The 21,710-nt window shown below is 39.0% G+C and overlaps 6 protein-coding genes across 6 annotated transcripts; 4 read left to right on the top strand and 2 right to left on the bottom strand.

Annotated features, from left to right (window-relative positions):
• Nucleotides 1–322: 322 nt before the first annotated feature.
• On the bottom strand, nucleotides 323–1,732 carry LOC145914537 (choline/ethanolamine transporter FLVCR2-like). Its single transcript, XM_083002357.1, has one exon. It carries the CDS (start codon nucleotides 1,730–1,732, stop codon nucleotides 323–325), a length of 1,410 nt encoding a protein of 469 aa, XP_082858483.1.
• Nucleotides 1,733–5,569: 3,837 nt separating this feature from the next.
• On the top strand, nucleotides 5,570–6,985 carry LOC145914536 (choline/ethanolamine transporter FLVCR2-like). Its single transcript, XM_083002356.1, has one exon. It carries the CDS (start codon nucleotides 5,570–5,572, stop codon nucleotides 6,983–6,985), a length of 1,416 nt encoding a protein of 471 aa, XP_082858482.1.
• Nucleotides 6,986–9,201: 2,216 nt separating this feature from the next.
• LOC145914535 (putative MFS-type transporter C09D4.1) lies at nucleotides 9,202–10,611 on the top strand. Its single transcript, XM_083002355.1, has one exon. It carries the CDS (start codon nucleotides 9,202–9,204, stop codon nucleotides 10,609–10,611), a length of 1,410 nt encoding a protein of 469 aa, XP_082858481.1.
• A 1,544-nt stretch (nucleotides 10,612–12,155) lies between these two features.
• LOC145914534 (choline/ethanolamine transporter flvcr2a-like) lies at nucleotides 12,156–13,574 on the top strand. Its single transcript, XM_083002354.1, has one exon. It carries the CDS (start codon nucleotides 12,156–12,158, stop codon nucleotides 13,572–13,574), a length of 1,419 nt encoding a protein of 472 aa, XP_082858480.1.
• A 3,506-nt stretch (nucleotides 13,575–17,080) lies between these two features.
• LOC145914533 (choline/ethanolamine transporter FLVCR2-like) lies at nucleotides 17,081–18,490 on the top strand. The gene has a single exon (XM_083002353.1). The coding sequence runs from the start codon at nucleotides 17,081–17,083 to the stop codon at nucleotides 18,488–18,490; it is 1,410 nt and encodes a 469-aa protein (XP_082858479.1).
• A 1,085-nt stretch (nucleotides 18,491–19,575) lies between these two features.
• On the bottom strand, nucleotides 19,576–21,103 carry LOC145913587 (lysozyme g-like). Its single transcript, XM_083001305.1, has 5 exons — nucleotides 21,002–21,103; nucleotides 20,595–20,684; nucleotides 20,340–20,453; nucleotides 20,151–20,236; nucleotides 19,576–19,848 (listed from the first exon to the last, which is right to left on the bottom strand). Exons 1-5 carry the CDS (start codon nucleotides 21,051–21,053, stop codon nucleotides 19,576–19,578), a joined length of 615 nt encoding a protein of 204 aa, XP_082857431.1. The 5' UTR covers nucleotides 21,054–21,103.
• Between the last annotated feature and the right edge of the window lie 607 nt (nucleotides 21,104–21,710).

Here is a 21,710-nt window from a genome sequence, read left to right as displayed (position 1 = left end):
TCCTTCATTGGAATTTTAAGCTGCAGCGATTTTTACACAACCAACAAAATGCACACAACGCTCACCAGTATTATGACAAAAAAAATTAGTTTGTTAAATATTTTTTATTGCTTTTTCTTGTGATAATAGAAACATCCAAATAAACTTAACAAAAATTGATTGGTGCAAAGAAGTGTTTTGTCGTTTTCGTCTGTACAGAAAACAACACATATTGGCAAAACGGCGTGGCTGGTATTAATAATGAGTAAAATGGAGTGTCGCCGTGCTTATGTCCAATACAGATTGGATACAAATAAAAGCGATCGAAAAATTCAATTCAAATTTAATGTTCCAGAAGTAAATCAGTTGTTTCCGAAGTTTCTGCCGCAAAGCGCCGAAAAGGCAACTTCTGTATTGAAAAAAGTAGAGTGGAAAGTACGGCCATGACAAAGGGAAAGGACATAGAAGCAGCAGCTCCTGAGTTCTCCAGCAAAGCTCTTCCTACAATGGGGTAACATAAACGCATGATACCCACACCAATCATGTGAAGCATCGTAACTTGCAGTGGGGGTTGGGGATATGTTATTTCCATCACCAACTCGAATCTGATAACAGAAGTAAATCCTACAAAGAAACCCACAAGAATCATCCCAGTGCAAACTGTAACCAATGAGTTAGTTAATATCCCGATCAACACAACCAAAGTTGCTGCGGAAACTAACATTGAGAATATTACCGCAATTGCCCTGTAGCGTTTTGTTTTTGTTATGATGGGTCCTATAATGAAGCCAGCTATAGTGAACATTAACCAGGAACCCATCAACACAAAACCAGTTGTTGAATTCAAGTTTTCTGTTTGAGGAAACGGTGAGTGCAGCACTGATGAGAGTAAGATCGTGTAGTTTCGTAAAACCGGACTCCCGAACGCAATAGCTGTCCAGATGGTCAGGAAATGACGGTCGGTGAAAAGAGTTTTTAAAGTTGTCGCAAACTGTCGCAGGTCTTCCTTTACTGTCGCAACTTGTTCCCTCTGACCAGCTTGCCAAACTTCCGCTTTGGCCTGTGCAATGCTTGGTGGTAAATCGGGTTTGTCTTTGACGAATAGAAACGTTATGACAAACACAACAGCCAAAATACAAGTAACTGTCCCACATACATAGGTTAGTTTTAAACGTACGTCATTCGTGCTATCTGAAATATGTATCAGGTTGGACAAGGTCACCGCACCACAAGCTTCTCCAACCCCTCTGCCTACGCTTAGAAATGCATTTGCGTTCGAAACTTCGTTAGCTGGAAACCAAATGGCGACTGTTGCTGTTTGCATAGACATTGTAGCCACCGAACTGAAGCCTTCAGAAGCTTGTCCAACTAGAGCAAGTGGAAATCCGAAAGGAATCCAAGTGGATATGACGTTGAGGGCAAACCCGAGAAATAAAAATCCGACCATCGTTAAAGTTGCCGTTTTAAATCCCATTCGAGTAACAAGAAAAGATAATGGGAGTGACGATGAGACGAATATTACAGCCTGTGTTATTGTTATCCAGTCTATTTGCCAGGGTTCTACATGATAGAACTTGGCCAATACGTCGTTGGCTGATCCAAACAACGACTGGTTAAATCCACGAATCCCAATGCTTACGAATATGAGACCAGCAACCAGAAATCTTCTTTTGTACGTCCTAATATCGTAGTTTGGTTTGTCGTTGCCTCTGACACTTTGGCCACCACTGCATGTCGGTTCGTAGATTTTCATTTTTTCATACGCAGGCTAGATGCAATCGTTGTTGGAACCGAAGTTAACAATCTCTTCTCACTTAAAATTATGCTAATGCTGCATAAATTTATTTGATACGTCGACAATTACACGTATTTCAGCGGATTTATCTTTTGTCAGAATGATCCAAAAAATAACTGACTGATTAGTTTTGTTTATTCAACTGTCACGCAGGTTTTAATCCTGAAAATTGTTTGGTCTAATCTTTTCTTTCAGCCAACTGAATTGGGTCTTTTTAAATGCCAGAACACAGGCGGCTGTAGATATTGTATTACACCGTGAAATTCAAGCAACTTTCCTTTGAATCACTGCCCCAACAATCATTATTCTGAATTTACTAATATTACGCCAGAACTAATAGAAGCTATCAACGATATTCGACGTTTATCAAAAGCTCTTGCATCCATTACCAACCACTGAACAAGGCAAGAAATGCCAGAGCTGGTAACTTAATTTATTCGAATATAGGCTACCTATGACCGCAACCGCTATTGTAAAGTTTAATCCAGCCGATAAGCTGCTGCTATTGGTACTGCAGTATCGTCTCGTTTTCGCCATCATCACGACCGTTAAAATTGGGAAGTAATAAATTACAAATTACATTAACAATTGCACCGATAAGGCAGTCGATGCCAAATTGGTTGGATGTGGAAAGTTCTGCGAAATACAGACCTTTAAATGCGCGGGGGTGTGCCAATGAAACTGATACACAAGAATGAGAAGCATGATATCTTTTAATTTTGTCCAAAATTTTTTTTGTCAAAGAATAAAATTATTGTTTTGCCGCCATGCCGAAAGCAGCTGGCATCCGAGTAAATTAGTCTCCTGTAAACCAATAATCACGCCATGTAAGTATTGTACACAGTTTCAAACCACACAAAACCCCAATAACTGCTATTTTACAGCAGCAGATTGAACATAAAGCAAACAGTGTTGTATGATAAATGATAGGAACTTTGTTTGTTTTTGGATTTGTTTTCACTCTCAAAGGAAGTCGTTCAAACATGTTTATTATTGTGCAAAGCTTTATGAAACCACATATATTCCAATCTGCTTTTTTTTTTTTTTTTTTATTTATTAGGGCATTTAGGAGATGCCCAGCGGGTAACGAAAACGGGATAATAAACGTAGGAAGCTAGCGCTAAAAAAGGATAGTTCTGGTATTTACAATATTTACAAAGTGCAAGAAAAAACCAAACAAAAACAAAAGGGATATATAAACAAGGAAATTTCACTCAGCAATAAGGTAACGCATGCAAAAAAAAGGGGGAAAAAATGGATAACACAAGAAGCTAGCGCAAATAAAGGAGAGTTACACGAACATAGCTTGTTTGTTGGAAGTGAGCGCATATAAAAAGGGGGAGAATTACACATAGTTGTTTTTTTTCTTTTTAGAAGAGAACGCATATAAAAGGGGGAGGATTACACATGGTTAGTTTACTGGAAGAGAACGCATATAAAAGGGGAGAATTTACGGTACATAATATTATATTAGGCAGGCTTAGTGATAAAAAATGATAAAATTCTGTGGAGTCCTTATTTTTATTATTTATTTTTTAAAAAATCTACGGCTTTGGACAAGGCCGCCTCAAGGATAGGATCTGGCCTGTTCCGTATTAAACGAAGTTTCAAGTAAAGCGATTGGGAGAAGGATCGTGTCAATTTATTGGGGAGGTTTGTTGCGGGGATGAGGTTTTTCTTTACTTTATTACGGGTTTTCCATATTGTGTGGGAAAGTGAGGTATTTAAAATAATAATGAGGGCTTGATTCTCTTGGGTGTTGTTAATTAATTTAGGGAAAAACAAATGATTGGGTTGATCAAAATAATGTTGGTTCGAAGGTGAAAGTGCTCTTAACATAGAGATAACCAAGGTGCGGAGTGCTTGAATTTTCGTGCAATTAAAAAATAAATGTTCGGTTGTTTCGTAACTTAAGGAACAAAGGGTACATAAGGAGTCGTTGTCTAAAAGAAAGGGTAAATAATGATATTTCAGGGGTAAAACTTGCAAAGTAAGTCGATAATTAAAGGTTTTTAAATAATTAGGTAGGGAACTGAAATGAACTAAAGACCAGTCAGTAAAATAAGAAGTATCGGGTGGAGGGTTTGATAGACGTAAATAAGATGGTTTCAACTTAGGAGAAAGTAATTCCAATTCCGTGGGGTTTAGATTTTTAACTAAAGAAAGGAGGTGCTGATAGAACGGAGAAGGTGTTGTTGAATGGGGTAAATTATTACGTATTCTCAAATTAAAAATTGTAGAAAGTTGAAAACCAATGTTGTACTCTGTAAATAAAAGGGCTGGGGTTGTGGGTGTGTCCAGTATTCTGTGTTTATAATAATCTTTGACAGGAAAGAGATAAAATAAGTCAGCATAGAGTGGTATGTTGGCGACGCCGTAACCACCGTGGTCGAAAGACGCCGCCAGGGTTTTAACGGGAAGGGTGGGGTTCTGGTGGCCTGCAACAAAGCTTGCCACAATGCCATCGACCGCTTCTCGCTGCCGGCGAGGGAGGGGGTAAGTTTTAGCTAAATAAGAGATTTGGGGTAGGAGTGGTGTTTTTGTAAGAATATATTATATTCCAATCTGCGGTTAATCACTGTTTGCATTAACCGTTAACAATCACGCAAATCATGAGTTCTTCATTGTGGCGCCACTTTTCGAAGAGCTCTGGCGCAGCATAGTCCATGTCTGGGCAGTTCCATAAGTGACCAACCTTGTAATGGTGCTGCATAATTACTAGTCTTGTCAGGTTGTAATCATACGGTAGTATATCTTCAATCTATCCCCAATACGAAGAATTCAATTAAACCACTGGGGATTGAGCTTTACCGACGAAGTAGCATATTTCGACTTCTTCTGTGTTCATTGCATTTCCCGTCAATCACTGGAGCAAATCTCCTTTCCGCAGAAAAAGTCTGGACCTGTCGGCCACCGAGAGATGATATGTACCGCGAGACGTCATCTGCGTGGTTCTCCTGTGTTGGCTAACAAGTCAATCATCAGCACCTTCACTTCTGCTTTCTTTGGCTTTTCTATTCCGAGTAATACACGCTTATTTTTCACATACATCTTTAACGCACGGTATTGATTTTATTGCCGCTTTGACAACGAGCAAATTGGAAGATAACGTGGGAGGATCAGATATGGACACAGTTGCTATGACAGCTATGAACACTCCAGAAACTTCTTGTGATAACATATTTGCATAGGATTGTTTGCTTTGGCAAGCCTCCATTTTGCCCTTCGTTTTGCAAGAAAAAAGGCACACAGGAAATTAATGTCGGCTCCACCGCAATGCAGCATTGCAGTTTGACGATTAACTGATTGCAAAACATGCGAGAGTGTAGCTTAGTAGAAAATAAAACTCGCTGTTGAAAGCACTTCAAATATATGCCAGAACGCTTGAGGTCATTTGAAAATACATGAAAATGTTAACAAAGGTGTTTACTCAGTCTTCAGCGCTAGCGATAGTACATTGCAATAAAAAAATCCGTTTCATTGAGTTCGACAGCTAACACGTAAACAATGTACATACACTGCACAAACAACCTATTTATTATTTCCGAAAATGGGTTAATACAAACATTGGTTGTATTATTATCATACGCAATTTATGCTTATATTTTAGTATATGGACATCAAAACTCTAATCGAACCGTTTGAAAGAAAAAAAAATATTTTTTGGACTGTGATATTTTCTACCCTATGGCACGACAATTGCAAGCTCGATTTAATAAACTACTTGCATATTGCCAAACAGAAAATATATGTAAATAGGAAATTAGTGAATGTCTAACTTGTAATTTGCAAAAAATGGAAAACGATAAATCGATGATCACAGAAAGCAGGAATAACCGGAAAGATTCTGAAGGAAACTATGAAATCAAGAGCGACAAAAGAAGATTTCTGATTGTGGGACTCATGTTCATCACCATTAGCATTCGTGGATTTAATCAGTCGTTGTTCGGGTCTGCCAACAATGTTCTCAGCAAGTTCTACCAAGTACAACCGTGGCAGATAGACTGGCTGACAATCACACAGGCTCTGGTATTCATATTTGCGACAATTCCATACTCCTTTTTTGTCACCCGAATTGGGTATAAATCAGCAGTCATAATGATGAACGCATATTTGCTAATTGGGTTTGCCCTTGACGGCGTATCCGTGTGGATTCCAAACGGTTTTCCACTTGCTATAACCGGTCAAGCGTTAGTTGGGTTTAGTTCGGTGGCCACATTCTCCATACAAACTGCAACAGCTGCCATTTGGTTTCCAGCTAACGAAGTGTCAAATGTAAATGCCTTTCTCACTATTAGCAGAGCGGTTGGTGAAGCTTGTGGTGCGGTGACATTGTCCAACCTGATATATATTTCAGATAGCGCCAATTACGTGCGCTTAAAACTTACATATGTGTTCGGGACTGTTTCTGGAATTCTTGCAGTTGTGTTTATATTGACGCTTCTTTTTGTCAAAGACAAACCCGATTTGCCACCAAGCATCGCACAGGCCAAAGCGGAAGTTTGTCAAGCTCGTGACAGAGCTAAGGCTGTGTCTGTAAAGGAAGGCCTGCGACAGTTTGCGACAACTTTAAAGAATCTTTTTACCGATCGACATTTCCTGATACTCTGGGCTGTTGTGGGTATTGTGAATCCGGTGTTACGAAACTACACAATTCTACTCTCGTCAGTGCTGCACAAACAGTTTCCCCATGTAACAAACCTTAACTCAACAGCTGGTTTTGTGTTAATGGGATCCTGGTTAATGTTTATAGTATCTGGCTCATTTGCGGGACCAATCCTAACAAAAACAAAACGCTACAGGGCAATCGCGGTTATATCTTTAATACTGCTTTCAATAGCAAGTTTAATAGCGTTGATCGGCACATTAACCAACTCATTGGCTACAGTATGCACAGGCGTAGTTCTTGTGGGCTTTTTCATAGGAGTAGCTTCTATAACCAAATTCGAGTTGGTGGTTGAAGTTACTTATCCCCTGCCCACATTGCAAGTTACTATGCTAAGCATGATTGGAATGGGTATTATGCGTCTATGTTATCCTTTAGTGGGTAGATTATTGCTGGAGAATGCAGGGGCTGCTGCTTGTCTGGGCTTTCCCTTTGGCATGGTCGTAATTTCCACTCTGCTTATAATAATGCAGAAATTGCCTTTTCGCCGTTTTGAGGCAGAAACTTCGGAAACAACCAATCTTTTGCCGGATACTCCAAATTAAAAGCTGAATTGAGTTGTTCACCGTTTGCATGTTTGTAACGTTTTGTTGTGGATGTTTTTGGAATGATGCTCTCAATTTGATCGTAATTACTGTTATTTGAGCATCAGAATTAAAAGTTGATGGTTTGATGTGTTTTTCACGTACGCAATGTAAAACCATACCTGCATCGAACATGTATTGAACGACGCATACTTTTAGGCAAAATCATCCAAAAATGCTTGAGTTAATATATAAATACGATCGCACCTCTGTCTCCTATCATAGAAACCGCAAGTAAAGTTATTAGAACCAGGCCCAGGACCTATACTTAAACTTAAAACACATACAGAAACGTCCAAATGCTGAAATCAGGTAATAAGTGACAGTATTTAAGACTTTACAACAAGTTAGGCAGGAATTACCATATATATTCCAAAATCAATCTTTTTTATGTAGTGAAAACAATACCGCTGTTTGCCAAATATTTTTTGAGCTGATATACCAGGATAATAGAAGAAGCACAACAATTGCTGATAACCGGCAGATCACGGTGGTCATCGACGTAGCCAAGTTTGGCGCCGTCCGAATTGGTTTACTACCAGTTCATTTGCGAGTGCTCCATTTCATTGCACGAAGCACGAATCATTGCAGGTCAATGCAATGTTTACCTGGACATATTTGTAGCCAGCTCCTCATTAAAGCATTATCGCCGACACTTGAAGCAACTTTTTAAAGACGTTTATGTCTCATCACCAAGATGGGGAGATGCATTTTCGGCAAATCTTGAGTCGATTTATTCTGACTCCGAATCGATTGCAACCATTGTCAACTTCCTCAGAGCAAAGTTGCAATCACATGACACTATCCAGTAGGTGAGGGTCCCATGACGTTTATAATCGCTGTGGATAAAAGTCTGAAAACACAAGCGATCACCGGTAAATCATCAATTCCATATTAGGAATTTCATTTTAACACATAAACGTTGACATTGTTAGGTTTCAACCATAATCCCCAAGTAAATTCTTCAAAATAACGATTGATTTACGAAATGACCTCGTTCAATAACATCACCTATTGCTAAGCGGTACCATGGAAACGTATTCACCATAACATTTTGGCGCCCTATCTTAATTAAATATAGCACCAATGTTGTCCACCAATTTTGCACAGGTCGCAGTATTAAACTAAATTGGTGGAAACATACTAACGATAACTTAAACGATATAATTTATTCAATACTTATATACGTTGGAAGTTGTTTTGATTACAAAAACGAAGGCATCAATTATAATGAATCAACGTTTTAAAAAACTTTAAAATGTTGGCAAAGCCAAACCGAAAGAAAGACTTCGTCCCTATAAAGCAAAATTTTGAAACAATTTTTTTAACGCAGAAACAAATCGGCAACGCGTGCAGTTCCGCTATCTGTTGAAGCGATTGCAGTTTTTATTTGAGCTTTTGATTGCGTTGATCCTGCTAAAATGTTTAGACTTAGTGACGGTGTACCTCTTGCGTGGTATGACAATAACCTGTGTAGTTTGTGACGACAAAACAGAATCTGAAAAGTTATAATTTGCAATTTTGAGACGCATTCGAGGACCTCACATGGTTGGGGCTTTACATCCCAATCAAGTTAACAACATATTTGCATGGTATTATTTGCTTTCGCAAGCCTTTCGTTTTACCAAGAAAAAAGGCACACAGGAAGTTATTGTCAGCTCTACCGCAGTGCAGCAATGCAGTTTAGAAAGTTACGATTAACTGATTGCAAAACAAGAGTGTAGCTTAGTAGAAAATGAAACTCGCTGCTGAAAGCACTTCAAATATATGCCAGAACGCTTGAAGTCATTTGAAAATGCATGAAAATGTTAACAAAGGTGTTTACTCAGTCTTTAGCGCTAGCGATAAAAATATTACAATAAAAAAATCCGTTCCATTGAGTTCGACAGCTAAAACGTGAACAATGTACATACACTGTACTATTTATTATTTCCGAAAATGGGGTAATGCAAAACAAGAGCTATAGTTGTAATATTATCATATGCAATTTAAGCTTATATTTTAGTATATGGACATCAAAACTATAATCGAACCGTTTGAAAAAAGAACAAGTGATATTTCCTAACTTAAGGCAGGACAATTGCAAGCTCGATTTAATAAACTACTTGCATATTGCCAAACATATAAATAGATACAAATAGGAAATTAGTGAATGTCTAACTTGTAATTTGCAAAATATGGAAAACGACAAATCGATGATCACAGAAAGCACGAATAACCAGGAAGATTCTGAGGGAAACTATGAAATCAAGAGCGACAGAAGAAGATTTCTGATTGCAGGACTCATGTTCATCACCATCGGCATTCGTGGATTTAATCAGTCGTTGTTCGGGTCTGCCAACAATGTTCTCAGCAAGTTCTACCAAGTACAACCGTGGCAAATAGACTGGCTGACAATCACACAGGCTGTAGTGTTCATATCCGCGACAATTCCATACTCCTTTATTGTCACCCGAATTGGGTATAAATCGGCAGACATATTGATGAACGCATATTTGCTAATTGGGTTTGCCCTTGACGGCGTATCCGTGTGGATTCCAAACGGTTTTCCACTTGCTATAGCCGGTCAAGCGTTAGTTGGGTTTAGTTCGGTGGCAACATTATCTATACAAACTGCAACAGCTTCCATTTGGTTTCCAGCTAACGAAGTGTCAAATGTAAATGCCTTTCTAACTATTAGCAGAGCGGTTGGTGAAGCTTGTGGAGCGGTGACCTTGTCCAACGTGTTACATATTTCAGATAGCGCCAATAACGTGCGCTTAAAACTTACATATGTGTTCGGGACTGTTTCTGGAATTCTTGCAGTTGTGTTTATGTTGACGATTTTTTGCGTCAAAGACAAACCTGATCTTCCTCCAAGCATCGCACAGGCCAAAGCGGAAGTTTGTCAAGCTCGTGAGAGAGCTAAGGCTGTGTCTGTAAAGGAAGGCCTGCGACAGTTTGCGACAACTTTAAAGAATCTTTTTACCGATCGACATTTCCTGACCATCTGGGCTGTGTTAGGAATTGTGAATCCGGTGTTACGAAACTACACAATTCTACTCTCGTCAGTGCTTCACAAACAGTTTCCCAATGTCACAAACCTTGACTCAACATCTGGTTTTGTGTTAATGGGATCCTGGTTATTGTTTGTAGTAGCTGGCATTTTTGCTGGACCAATCCTTACAAAAACAAAACGCTACAGGGCAATCGCAGTTATATCTTTAATACTGCTTTCAATAGCAAGTTTAATAGCGTTGATAGGCATTATTACTAACTCATTGGCTACAGTTTGCACAGGCGTAGTTCTTGTGGGCTTTTTCATAGGAGTAGCTTGTATAGCCAAATTCGAGTTGGTGGTTGAAGTTACTTATCCTCTGCCCACATTGCAAGTTACTATGCTAAGCATGATTGGATTGGGTATTATGCGTCTATGCTATCCTGTAGTGGGTAGATTTTTGCTGGAGAAAGCAGGAGCGGCTGCTTGTTTGGCTTTTCCCTTTGGCATGATCGTATTTTCCACTTTGCTTTTGCTAATGCAGAAATTGCCTTTTCGCCGCTATGAGGCAGAAACTTCGGAAACAACCAAACTTTTATCGAATAGTTGAAATTGAGAACGCAATTTAGTTGTTCACCGTTTGCATGTTTGTAAGGTTTTGTTGTGTACCTTTTTGGAATTATGCTCTCAATTTGATTGTAATTATTGTTATTTAAGATTGTGTATCAGAATAAAAACATGTTTGTTTGCTGTGTTATTGACGTATGCAATGTAAAACCACACTTGTATCGAACATGTATTTTTTTGGATTTTGAATTCTTTTTAATATGTAATAATTTTGTTGGTTTTTGTCAAATGCATAAACAAGGCTGTACATTGCGGTTAATTTGCAATGTTGGGCTGTGCAAATTTTGAGGGCCGCTTGCATGCAAAATCAAGTACTTAAGTAAATATATATGTATACTATGGCACCTCAGTCACCCATCATAGACACCGCAAATAAAATTATTGGAACCAGGCCCACGACCTATGCTGAAACTTAAGACACATATACTAAAAGCATTATCGCCGACACCCGAATCAACTCTTTAATGACGTTTATGTCTCATCACCAAGATGAGGAGATGCGTTTTCGGCAAATGTTGAGTCGATTTATTCTGACACCGAATCAATTGCAACCGTTGTCAACTTCCTCACTTCAAAGTTCCAATCACATGGCACCATCCAGTAGGTGGGGGATGTCACGACGTTTATAATCGCTGCTGTGGTTCAAAATCTGAAAACACAAGCGATCACAGGTAAAGCTTTCTTTCATGTTAGGAATTTTTTTAACACATAAACGTTGACATTGTTGACTTTATACACAATCCCGGTAGAGCAAAAATCGCTCCATCTCAAATTAAATATAGCTGCAAAGATGTTATGATTACAAAAGCAACTTTCAAAGGCATCGAATATGTTGAAATAACGTTTGAAAAGGCATAAAAACGTCAGCAAAGCTAAACTGAACGGAAGACGACGTCAAAAAAACTATGTAAAGAAAAAGTTTGAAACGATTTCCTTTTAACGCGGAAACAAATTGGCAACACATGCAGTTCCTATCATTTGTTATCTGTTAAAGCGATTGTAGTTTTTGTTTGCGCTATTGATTGCTTTTATCCTGCTACAATGTTTAGACTTTGTGACGGTATCCTTCTTGCGTGGTATGACACTAACCTGTTTGGTTTGTGTCGTCAAAACAGAATCTGAATAGTTATAATTTGCAAATTTGAGACGCATTTAAGGACCTCACATGGTTGGGGCTTTGCTCAAGTTCAAATATCCTGCTCAAGTTGCAGATTATTTCGTTGTAATCTTAATCAGTTCGAAGATAATGATGGTCGTCAGCAAAGCGGTTGCTGGACAAAAATTGCTGGATTTTTTTAGAATAATATAATCAGTTACTTGTTCTTGTTCCAAAGTTCCTATTTTATCGGCAGGTAGTAGGGAAAACGACAAACAAGTATGCTGTATGTTTAAAGAAAACAAACTAATCTAACGGTATAAAAATGTCAGAACTGATATTATAAATCAAATGGTGGATACACATATTTTTTAGGTTTATGTTTTCAAAGCAATTGCTTGTTAATATATATTGTGGTTTTGCAAAGAAAAATGAAAGATGTCAATCCGGAATACAATGGAGAGCGATGTAGTGTCCAGGACAACAAAACAGTCTATGAAATCAAGACTTTCAAAAGGAGGTTTCTTGTTGTGGGCCTTATGTTTGTGATTATCGGGATTCGTGGATTTAATCAGTCGTTGTTTGGGTCTGCCAACGACGTTTTGACCAAGTTCTACAATGTTCAACCTTGGCAAATAGACTGGCTGACAATCACACAGGCTGTAATGTTTATATCTGCGACGGCTCCTGTATCTTTTCTTGTTACCCGAATAGGATTTAAAACCGCAACATTAATGATGACTGGGTTTTTGTTTCTCGGGTTTGCCCTTGACGGCATATCCATTTTGATTCCTTCCGGATTTCCGCTTGCTATAGTTGGACAAGCTTCGGAAGGCTTCAGCACCGTAGCAACAACATCTATACAAACCGCAACAGCCTCCATTTGGTTTCCAGCTAACGAAATGGCGAATGTAAATGCGGTTCTAACTGTGAGCAGAGCGGTTGGTGAAGCTTGTGGTGCGGTGACATTGTCCAACCTGATACATATTTCGGATAGCATAAATTACATGCGTTTGAAACTGACCTATGTATTTTGGACGATTTGTTGTATTTTGGCAGTTGTGTTTATAATAACGCTTCTGTTTGTGAAAGACAAACCCGATTTGCCTCCAAGCATTGCACAGGCCAAAGCGGAAGTTTGGCAAGCTCGTGAGAGAGCAAAGTATGGGTTGGTGAAGAATGACCTGCGACAGTTTGGAACAACTTTAAAAAATCTTTTTACCGATCGACATTTCCTGACCATCTGGGCTGCTATTGGAATTGTGAATCCAGTTTTACGAAACTACACAATTCTACTCTCGTCAGTGCTGCACAAACAGTTTCCTAACGAAAAGAACCTTAATTCAACAGCTGGTTTTGTACTGATGGGATCCTGGTTAATGTTTGTTGTTGCTGGCTTCCTTACTGGGCCAATCATTACGAAAACAAAACGCTACAGGGCTATAGCGATAATTTCCCTGATGTTGGTTTCAGCGTCCACTTTGTTAACGTTGATCGGCATTATATTCAAGTCATTACTTACGGTTTATGCTGGCGTGGTTCTTGTGGGCTTCTTTATTGGAGCTGCTGCAGTTGTGAATTTGCAGTTGGTGATGGAAGTAACCTATCCTCTGCCAGCATTGCAAGTTACCATGCTTGTCATGACAGGCGTGGGCATTATGCGTATGTCTTATCCCATCGTAGGAAGAGCTTTGCTGGAAAAATCTGGGGCCGCTGCTTCTCTGGCCTTTCCCTTTGTCATGACGGTGATTGCAACTCTGCTTATGATTATGCAGAAGTTGCCATTTCGTCGTCTTGAGGCTGAAACTTCGGAAAAATCTAAACTTTTATCAGATTCGTGTCCAAATTAGTTGAATAAGGGTCATTACCGTTGGTTGCTTGGAGCATTTTATTGTGTTACAATATGAATTACGGAGAATAAAGTAAATTGTTTGTGCTTGATATGTAATTAATTTTTAAAATAACGATTGCAACTGTCCTCGGGTTCATCTCAATTGTTTTCGCAACAAATATTTTTTCGCAAGCTTTAACCATAAAAGGTCTACATTGGTTTACTACTCAGACACCATCAGAAGAAAACAAATCATTTAAAAACAATTGTTTAAAACATGCTTCGCAATGTGCATTCATATTGTACCATCTGCAGCTACGGGTTACAAAATCTGTGAAAATCTATTTTAAAAAATGGATAAGGTATGGACAATAGCCACACGCAAGCACCAATACAGCATATATTTCACAACAATCCGTTTTAGAACATAAAAGTTGAGATTGATGGGATCGACAAACGATTTAGCGGTTGGTCTAAGGCCATTAAACGACTTCTGGTTCTATCACGGAAACTTGTACACACACGCGCTTTTATTGAGACTCCTCAAGAATGTAAACCAGGACCGAATAAAAGTTCTTGGTCATCAACATATTATAAACCAAAATATTTTTAAACGATCTCCTTTAATCGACGCATGTGGTTGCTATTTTTCGTTGCCACACTGCATGTTTCCGTTTACCCTACCACAATGGTCCTACCACATATTGTCAAAATAGTCGCATTAGTATAGGTTTATTTATATTCCTACAAAAAGTTTAATTAAGCGTTAGATTAGATTGTGATTAGTAAATAAAATTGAATTTATATTTATGTGGTTTACAGAAATCTAAATTCCTCTGCATTTGATAATTTCGCATGAAAAAGAGTTTAGACAAACAGAATGAAAACAGAGAAATCTGTCACAAGCGTTGAATCCTTATCAAATGAAAAATCAGAACTCTTGATGGGTACGACAACAGGACAAGGTGAATTGGATACCAGAAGATTTGTGTTGGCCGTACTCCTTTTTCTTTCCTCATTTCTTTACGGAATGAATCAACCTACTTTCGGAATAGTTAACAACGTGTTGTCCAAGTATTTCAATGTTTATCCTTGGCAGATCGACTGGTTAAGCAACGTTTATGGAATAACACGACTAGTAGTCGGTATTCCGGCGATGCTAATACTCAGAAAAGTGGGATTAAAACAAGGATGTAACTTAATGCTTGCATTTGCTTCTATTGGACTAAGTTTGCATTGCGTTGCATTCTGTTTTCGTGATGGTTATTTTGTCGCGTTGTGTGCTCAGATGTTGGTTACTGTCTTTGCGATAATGTTTGTGCCAGTGAAAACCCGTAGTGTAGCCGTTTGGTTTCCAGCAAATGAGATTGCTCCAGCTATGGCTTTTATCGGATCGGGATGTGATTTGGGTGAAATCGCCAATGTCTCCACCATCCCGCATTTGGTCTCAATACACGACAACTCAGAAACCATTCAAAATCGTCTCGTAAGCGTAATCGGCGCGTGCTGTGTCACCATGTGGTTGTTGTTTGCATTTTCACTTGTTTTCATCAAAGAAAAACCCAAGTTTGCACCAAGCACAGCTGAAGCTTTAGCAACATCATCAAGTATGCGAAATTCGTGCTCCAATTTACTGGAAGAAATTAAAAGGCTTTTTTCAGTACAACTTAATTTGTTACAAAATCGACCCTTTCTCATCGTGGTGTCAATTAAATTGATCTTACTTCCAACAAATCGGCTTATCGCAGTTCTGTTTACATCAATACTTCACAGAAACTTTCCGAATGCCACTGGACTGAACGTAATCGGTGGCAAAATGCTCATGATAACTTGGACGATTTCATTTTTTGTATCCTTATTCACTGGTACGCTGATATCAAAAACAAGACGATACAGAGCGGTTGCAATAGCAGCTACTGTACTTGATTGCTTGTACTTCACAATGGTGGTGATATCCTTGCACATAGGATCACTAAAGTTATTGTTTGTAAGTCAGGCAATTGTTGGCGTGAGTCAAGGAGTCAATAAGGTTGCACTTACTGAGCTAATGGTTGAGGTTACCTATCCAGCTCATTTTGCAGATGTTTACGTCGTAAGTTTGATCAGCTTGGGAATAATGATGATCGTAAGCAGTGTTGTTGGAAGAACCCTGCTGGAATCGTTCGGAACAATACCATGCCTTGTGTTTCCGCTTGTTCTCGTGATTTTAGTAACCTGTGTTCTGTCATATCAAAAATTTTCTTTCTACCGCCAAGATGCGGAGGAGTCGACAACGCAGTCTCTTATGCCATGAGGTTACCTAACAGAAAGTCTATTCAATTTACTATTTTGTAATAATGAAGCTTATAACAAATACTTATTCAATCGGCAAGAAGACAATCGAAACCACAATCCACACATGGTAAATTACACGATTGTATCGGAAAATGCACAAGCTTTTATATCTGCTAAACCTGGTCTTTTACTAACAAAAGGTCATCTTTCATTTCACCGGATCACCATATTTCCTTGCAATAAATGGCGCTGCGGAAAGACTGGTGCATACACTAAAAGGTGCTGTGGAGAAGTCTTCAAAGTAACCCAAAGAGGTATTACAGGAGATTCTACTTCAACACAAGCGCCCCCCCAACGCCATATTGTATTTTTACGTGGAAAACTCCTCAACGACAGAAAAATCCGAGTAACAAATTATACTTTGTTGACTTTACCAGCACACGTGACGTAACATAAACAAGTATTTCCGACATTGAAATCGATTATACTTCATACGTGGACCCAGACACAGCTGTAGGACGGTCGCTAGGTGTGAAATGTATTGGAAGTCGAACATTTCACGTTTAAAGTGTTTTTCTGAGATCCAATCTGGCGACAATAAATCGATTAATTACGCGTTCGATACGTTTCCGACGAAGATTTGGAACTGGCCGTAGAAGAACGATTTCTGCAGCTTCCGTCTGCAAAAATTCACGTCCCAGCCAATCCGAGCGCTTCTGCGTCCGTTACCAGCAATTGGCGAAAAAACCAAGCGATCGCGCAACGCTCAGAGCGGTTTCACTAAAAAAAATGTTCGGCAAGTCAGAGAGCTAACAGCGGAAATGCTCAGAGGAAATCACGTTTCTTGTCAGTAAAATTCTACTTGTTTGACAAGTCGGAGGGCTAAATGCAAGCGAAACAATAAAGTGTTCGGGAAAAGTCAAATATGTAATGAATTAAATAATATGGAAAAAGGGAGGATTATTTGTCTCTAACCGGGATGGATATGTTGTATAATTGCATGCGTATGAAGAAGATATTGAAAATGGTCGGTGTTTGTGCTTGGTAAATGTGTTAATGCCTAACGCACAGCTACACTGCTTAGATATCTTTTGAATATAACTGTTTCTTTATGACGCGTAATAACCGCCACGAAAGAAGCACAAATTGAAGTTATGAATATACAATTTGTAGCAGTGACAAATAGATTTTGAATGAATGCAGCTTGATGCTCTCTGTTTAAAAAAAGTGTTGCACATTTTGTAAGAAAAAATGGCAAACAGCGAAAAGGTAATGAAAGAAATTAGCGGAAGTCAGGAAGATGAAAAACCCAACCATGAAATCAAGACTGACAAAAGGAGATTTCTGATTTTGGGTATCATGTTTTTCCTCATCGGGATTCGTGGATTTAATCAGTCTTTGTTCGGGTCTGCCAACAATGTTCTCGCAAAGTTCTACCAAGTACATCCGTGGCAAATAGACTGGTTGACAGTCACACAAGCTGTGGTGTACATCTCAATGACAGTTCCATTCTCGTTTTATGTTACTCGAGTTGGATACAAATCAGCAGCCATAACGATGGTAGTGTTGTTACTGCTGGGGTTCATCCTTGATTTCGCATCCATTTGGATTCCAAACGGTTTTCCACTTGCTATAGCAGGACAAGCATTTGTTGGGTTTAGTTCTGTGGCCACAATATCAATACCAACTGCAACAGCCGCCATTTGGTTTCCAGCTAAAGAGGTGTCAAATGTAAATGCGTTTCTAACCATTAGCAGAGCGGCTGGGGAAGCTTGCGGTGCTGTGGCATTGTCCAACCTGATACTTGTTTCAGATAGCAGGAACGTTGTTAGTTTAAAACTGAGCTACGTATTTGGAACCGCTACTGGTATTCTGGTAGTTATGTTTATATTGGTAATGATATTCGTCAAAGACAAACCTGATCATCCTCCAAGCATTGCACAGGCCAAAGCGGAGATTTGTCAAGCTCGTGCACGAGCTGAAGCTGTTTCTGTAAAGGATGGCCTGCGACAGTTTATGACAAATGTAAAGAATCTTTTTACCGATCGGCATTTCCTGACAATCTGGGCTGCTTTAGGAATTGTGAATCCGGTCCTACGAAACTACACGATTCTACTCTCGTCAGTGCTTCACGAACAGTTTCCTAACGAAAAAAATCTCAACTCAACAGCTGGTTTTGTGTTGATGGGATCCTGGGTAATGTTTATTGTATCTGGCTGTTTTGCGGGACCGATTATCACAAAAACAAAACGCTACAGGGCAATCGCAGTTATATCTTTAATACTGCTTTCAATAGCAAGTTTATTAGCGTTGATCGGCATATTAACTAACTCATTAGCTACAGTTTGCACAAGCGTAGTTCTTGTGGGCTTTTTCTTAGGAACAGCGGCTATAGTAAAATTGGAGTTGGTGGTTGAAGTTACCTATCCCCTGCCCCCGTTTCAAGTAACAATGCTCAACTTGATTGGTGTGGGTATTATGCGTCTATGTTATCCTCTATTGGGAAGATTATTGCTTGCGAAATCCGGAGCGGCCGCTTCTCTGGCCTTTCCCTTTGGTATGGTCACTTTCGCCACTGTTCTTATGATAATTCAGAAGTTGCCCTTCCGTCGCTTCGAGGCAGAAACTTCGGAAGCAACCAAACTTTTGCCGGAGGACTAAAAGATTTTTTTTAACAGAATTCTGTTGTTCACCAACGTACATTTTTCGAATTGCAGTGGATCGTTAAACGTAGCTTAGTGCATATCGATCGAATAGTGTACATTGTTTATCTTTAACAGTGTGTGTTCTTAAATGCATCTATCTACTGGTATGCGCAATTATAAAGAATTGATCATTATATAGTTTGGTATATCGTTTCAAAGTTTATACTCTATCTGGCATTTGGCAAGGAAATGCTGTTAGGTGGTTTTTGAAGTTCATCGTGACGATTCACCTGTCTTCTGCATCATTAAATTCATAAGTCATATTATTAACTACCTTCTCTCTAACCTGGTTATTTCCAACTTGATGCCTCGGGAGCATATAGGATGTTTTACATTTGCCTTCATTAGTTTTGCTTCCTGTTCTTCAAAAAACCACTAATCGCATTGCTAAGTGAAACCAACTTCATTTCGATGGCCACAATCTATGCAAACTGGAGCAGTCGCCATCTGGTTTCCAGAAGTTTTAATTCGTTTCTAACCATTAGTCGAGCGATTGGGCAAACTTGCGGTCCGTTTATCTTGTTCAACATTCATAATTATTCCCGATACCAAAAACGTTTTTCCTTTAAACTGGCCCTTGACAGTTTATGCCAAATGCAAAGAATCTTTTTATCGAACGATATTTCGTAACCATCTTGGCTGCTTTACGGGGGTAAGTTCAGCTTTACGAAATCACGCAATTATACACCCTGTTTTTGTGTTTCTGCTAATTTCATGTGACTCTAACCATATATCTGTCGTTTACTGTTTACCGCTTGTGTGTTTTAAAGGAACAAGTTTCCGAAAGCACGATTAGTAACAGAAATGCTAAGCATGTCGCAAGTGTCGCAAGAGTCGCCAGGTACAGCCAATTTCTATTGCAGGCAAAAAATTATTAAATCAAAAACGCTTGATAAAATCAATGCAATATTCGTCCCAATTACATTTTCTGGCCTCACATTCAGTTCACATTACAACACAACACGAGTGAGCACAATACCACATTTAATTTCAATGTTTATTGCATTTCACATTACAAGCGGACTTAAAGCACGCAAGTACTTAATAACCGATATCAATGTAGTACTGTGAGCGGGCTGTCACGTCGTTAGAGTAGTCGTTGCCTGTTGTACCTTGGTCCATGTTCTCGTACGTGTCGACATTGGAAACGCCGCTGTTGTAAGCACAAATTCCACCCTTGAGATTCATGTCTTTTGACCATGTACGATGTTTATTTGACACTCCGTTGATCATATCTATCAGAATGCCTGTCCCCTGAAGGATGTTTTGTAACGAGTATGGCCCACCTTGAATTGTGTGATAACGGTCGTCAACCTGTGCGTGTATAACAGTTCGGTTTACCAATTTAAGTATCCTCTGCATTCAAAAATACATCACAACAGCACATCAGGGGAAAAATAAATGACTTATGTTCGAAAAGTGTAAAGTCCCACTGTACATAACTACGATGTTGATGTAGTTAAAGTAACCCGCATGACACAGTACATACAAACACAAACTCAGGTAGCAGTCGTACTCGTGCTGTTATTTGAACACTACATATTTGCATAATTTTTCAAATGAATTTTGTCTCTAACGTTATCATGACCATTTTATTGTAAACCTTTAAAACGCACCTGCATCAGCCCGTACCCGTGTCCATCTGCACCATACCCGTCAGAACCGAGTACTGTACCTGCTCGGGTTTCACGACTAATGATGCCTAAAAGTTGGTTTCAGTAATTTTTGATATCATAAGTACCGATGGTCCGAAATAAGACATATAATGCGTTTAAAAACAAACCTTTTTCGGTTAACATTTGTACCTGCAATGACGGCCGGCTGGATTCCAAGTTGAGCTCCTGCTTGTTCGATCATGGATTTGTATTGTTCCATAGCTGAAGAATCGGTTTCCGCCATTTCGCGTGAAGCAGCCACTCCTGTACATGTAACAAATGACGCATATAGTATCAGATCGATACTACTATTTTCCTGATCCAGCTAGTTTCATGTTTGTTAATGTAGGAATATTTAAAAAAAGGATGAGCCCGTAACAATATCTACAGTTTAAAACATCTTACCGGAATACCACAAGCCGTCTTGACTTGCAGTTGTTGATGAGCATCCAGTTGTGTCAACGTTTCTGATGTCGCCATACTGAAGTTCGTTTCCTAAAACAAACGTCGTTGCAAAATTTTTACGCCATGTTTTTTTATTGCGTAGTTAATTTAAATACCAATTTTATTTTTTTATGTGTCATTAAGAGATACCAATTACGAGCATACTTTCGACTGTGGCACAACCTGTTTATTGTTTTTGTAATTTGTAGGTTATGGGTTGAAAACTGTATATTGACAAGTTTCCTGTTTCTGTGCCAAGAGGTTATGAAATACTTTGCAATTATACAAAATTAGTGCTTGAGATCCACGTGTTATTTACAACCAACAAAAACACGAACATAATACAATAATAATTTCACTCCATTTACCTCCGCTAGACGATGTAAGACAACATTGTCTGCTCGAAGGACCTCCACACATGCCCGACTGATAATAACCATCACAGTAGTTGGAGTTATCATAGCATTGGCCGCCTTGACTCGTGCAACTTGTGTCGCAGCAATCGTCCCAAGTACTTAAATCATTCTGACCTAGATTTTGCCAATCATCATAAGTTACAACACAGCGGTGCCCAAATATTTTTCACTATTTTACGTACAGTTAAATGTCTTAGGCAGTGACTTTGCAATGACGTCATCTGGTTTCTTACACTGATCTCGCAATAGTTCAATGGCACGAGAGTATTTTTTTTTAAATAATAAAATATGTTACTAAAATATTTACATGCGTTGTTGCAGGGAAAGCAGCATTGTTGGTTTGAGTCTCCATCACACATTCCCGTCTCATATCCTCCGTTACAAATGTAGTATCTGTAGTCCTGGCAGTTACCTCCTTGCATGGTGCAAGATAGGTCGCTTGCTTGGACTGTGGAAATAAAGCATGCACAAAGAATCTGGTTTAATAGCATTATTGCAACGTTACAGACCAACTAAAGTCACTTTGATCGGGCATGAACGATTGAATATGCCGCTTATGCTGTATATATATTACTATAAAAAACTTACGTTTTGGTGTTTTCTCGTGTCATTTTTGATAAATATGTGATATTTATTTCATCAATTTGGGGGCTTTGTTTAC

The sequence above is a fragment of the Ascidia mentula genome, chromosome 9, assembly GCF_947561715.1.
Source record: "Ascidia mentula chromosome 9, kaAscMent1.1, whole genome shotgun sequence".
Classification (NCBI taxonomy): Eukaryota; Metazoa; Chordata; class Ascidiacea; order Phlebobranchia; family Ascidiidae; genus Ascidia; species Ascidia mentula.
The sequence above is the reverse complement of the archived record's forward strand: the minus strand, read 5'-3'. Positions and strand labels throughout refer to the sequence as shown.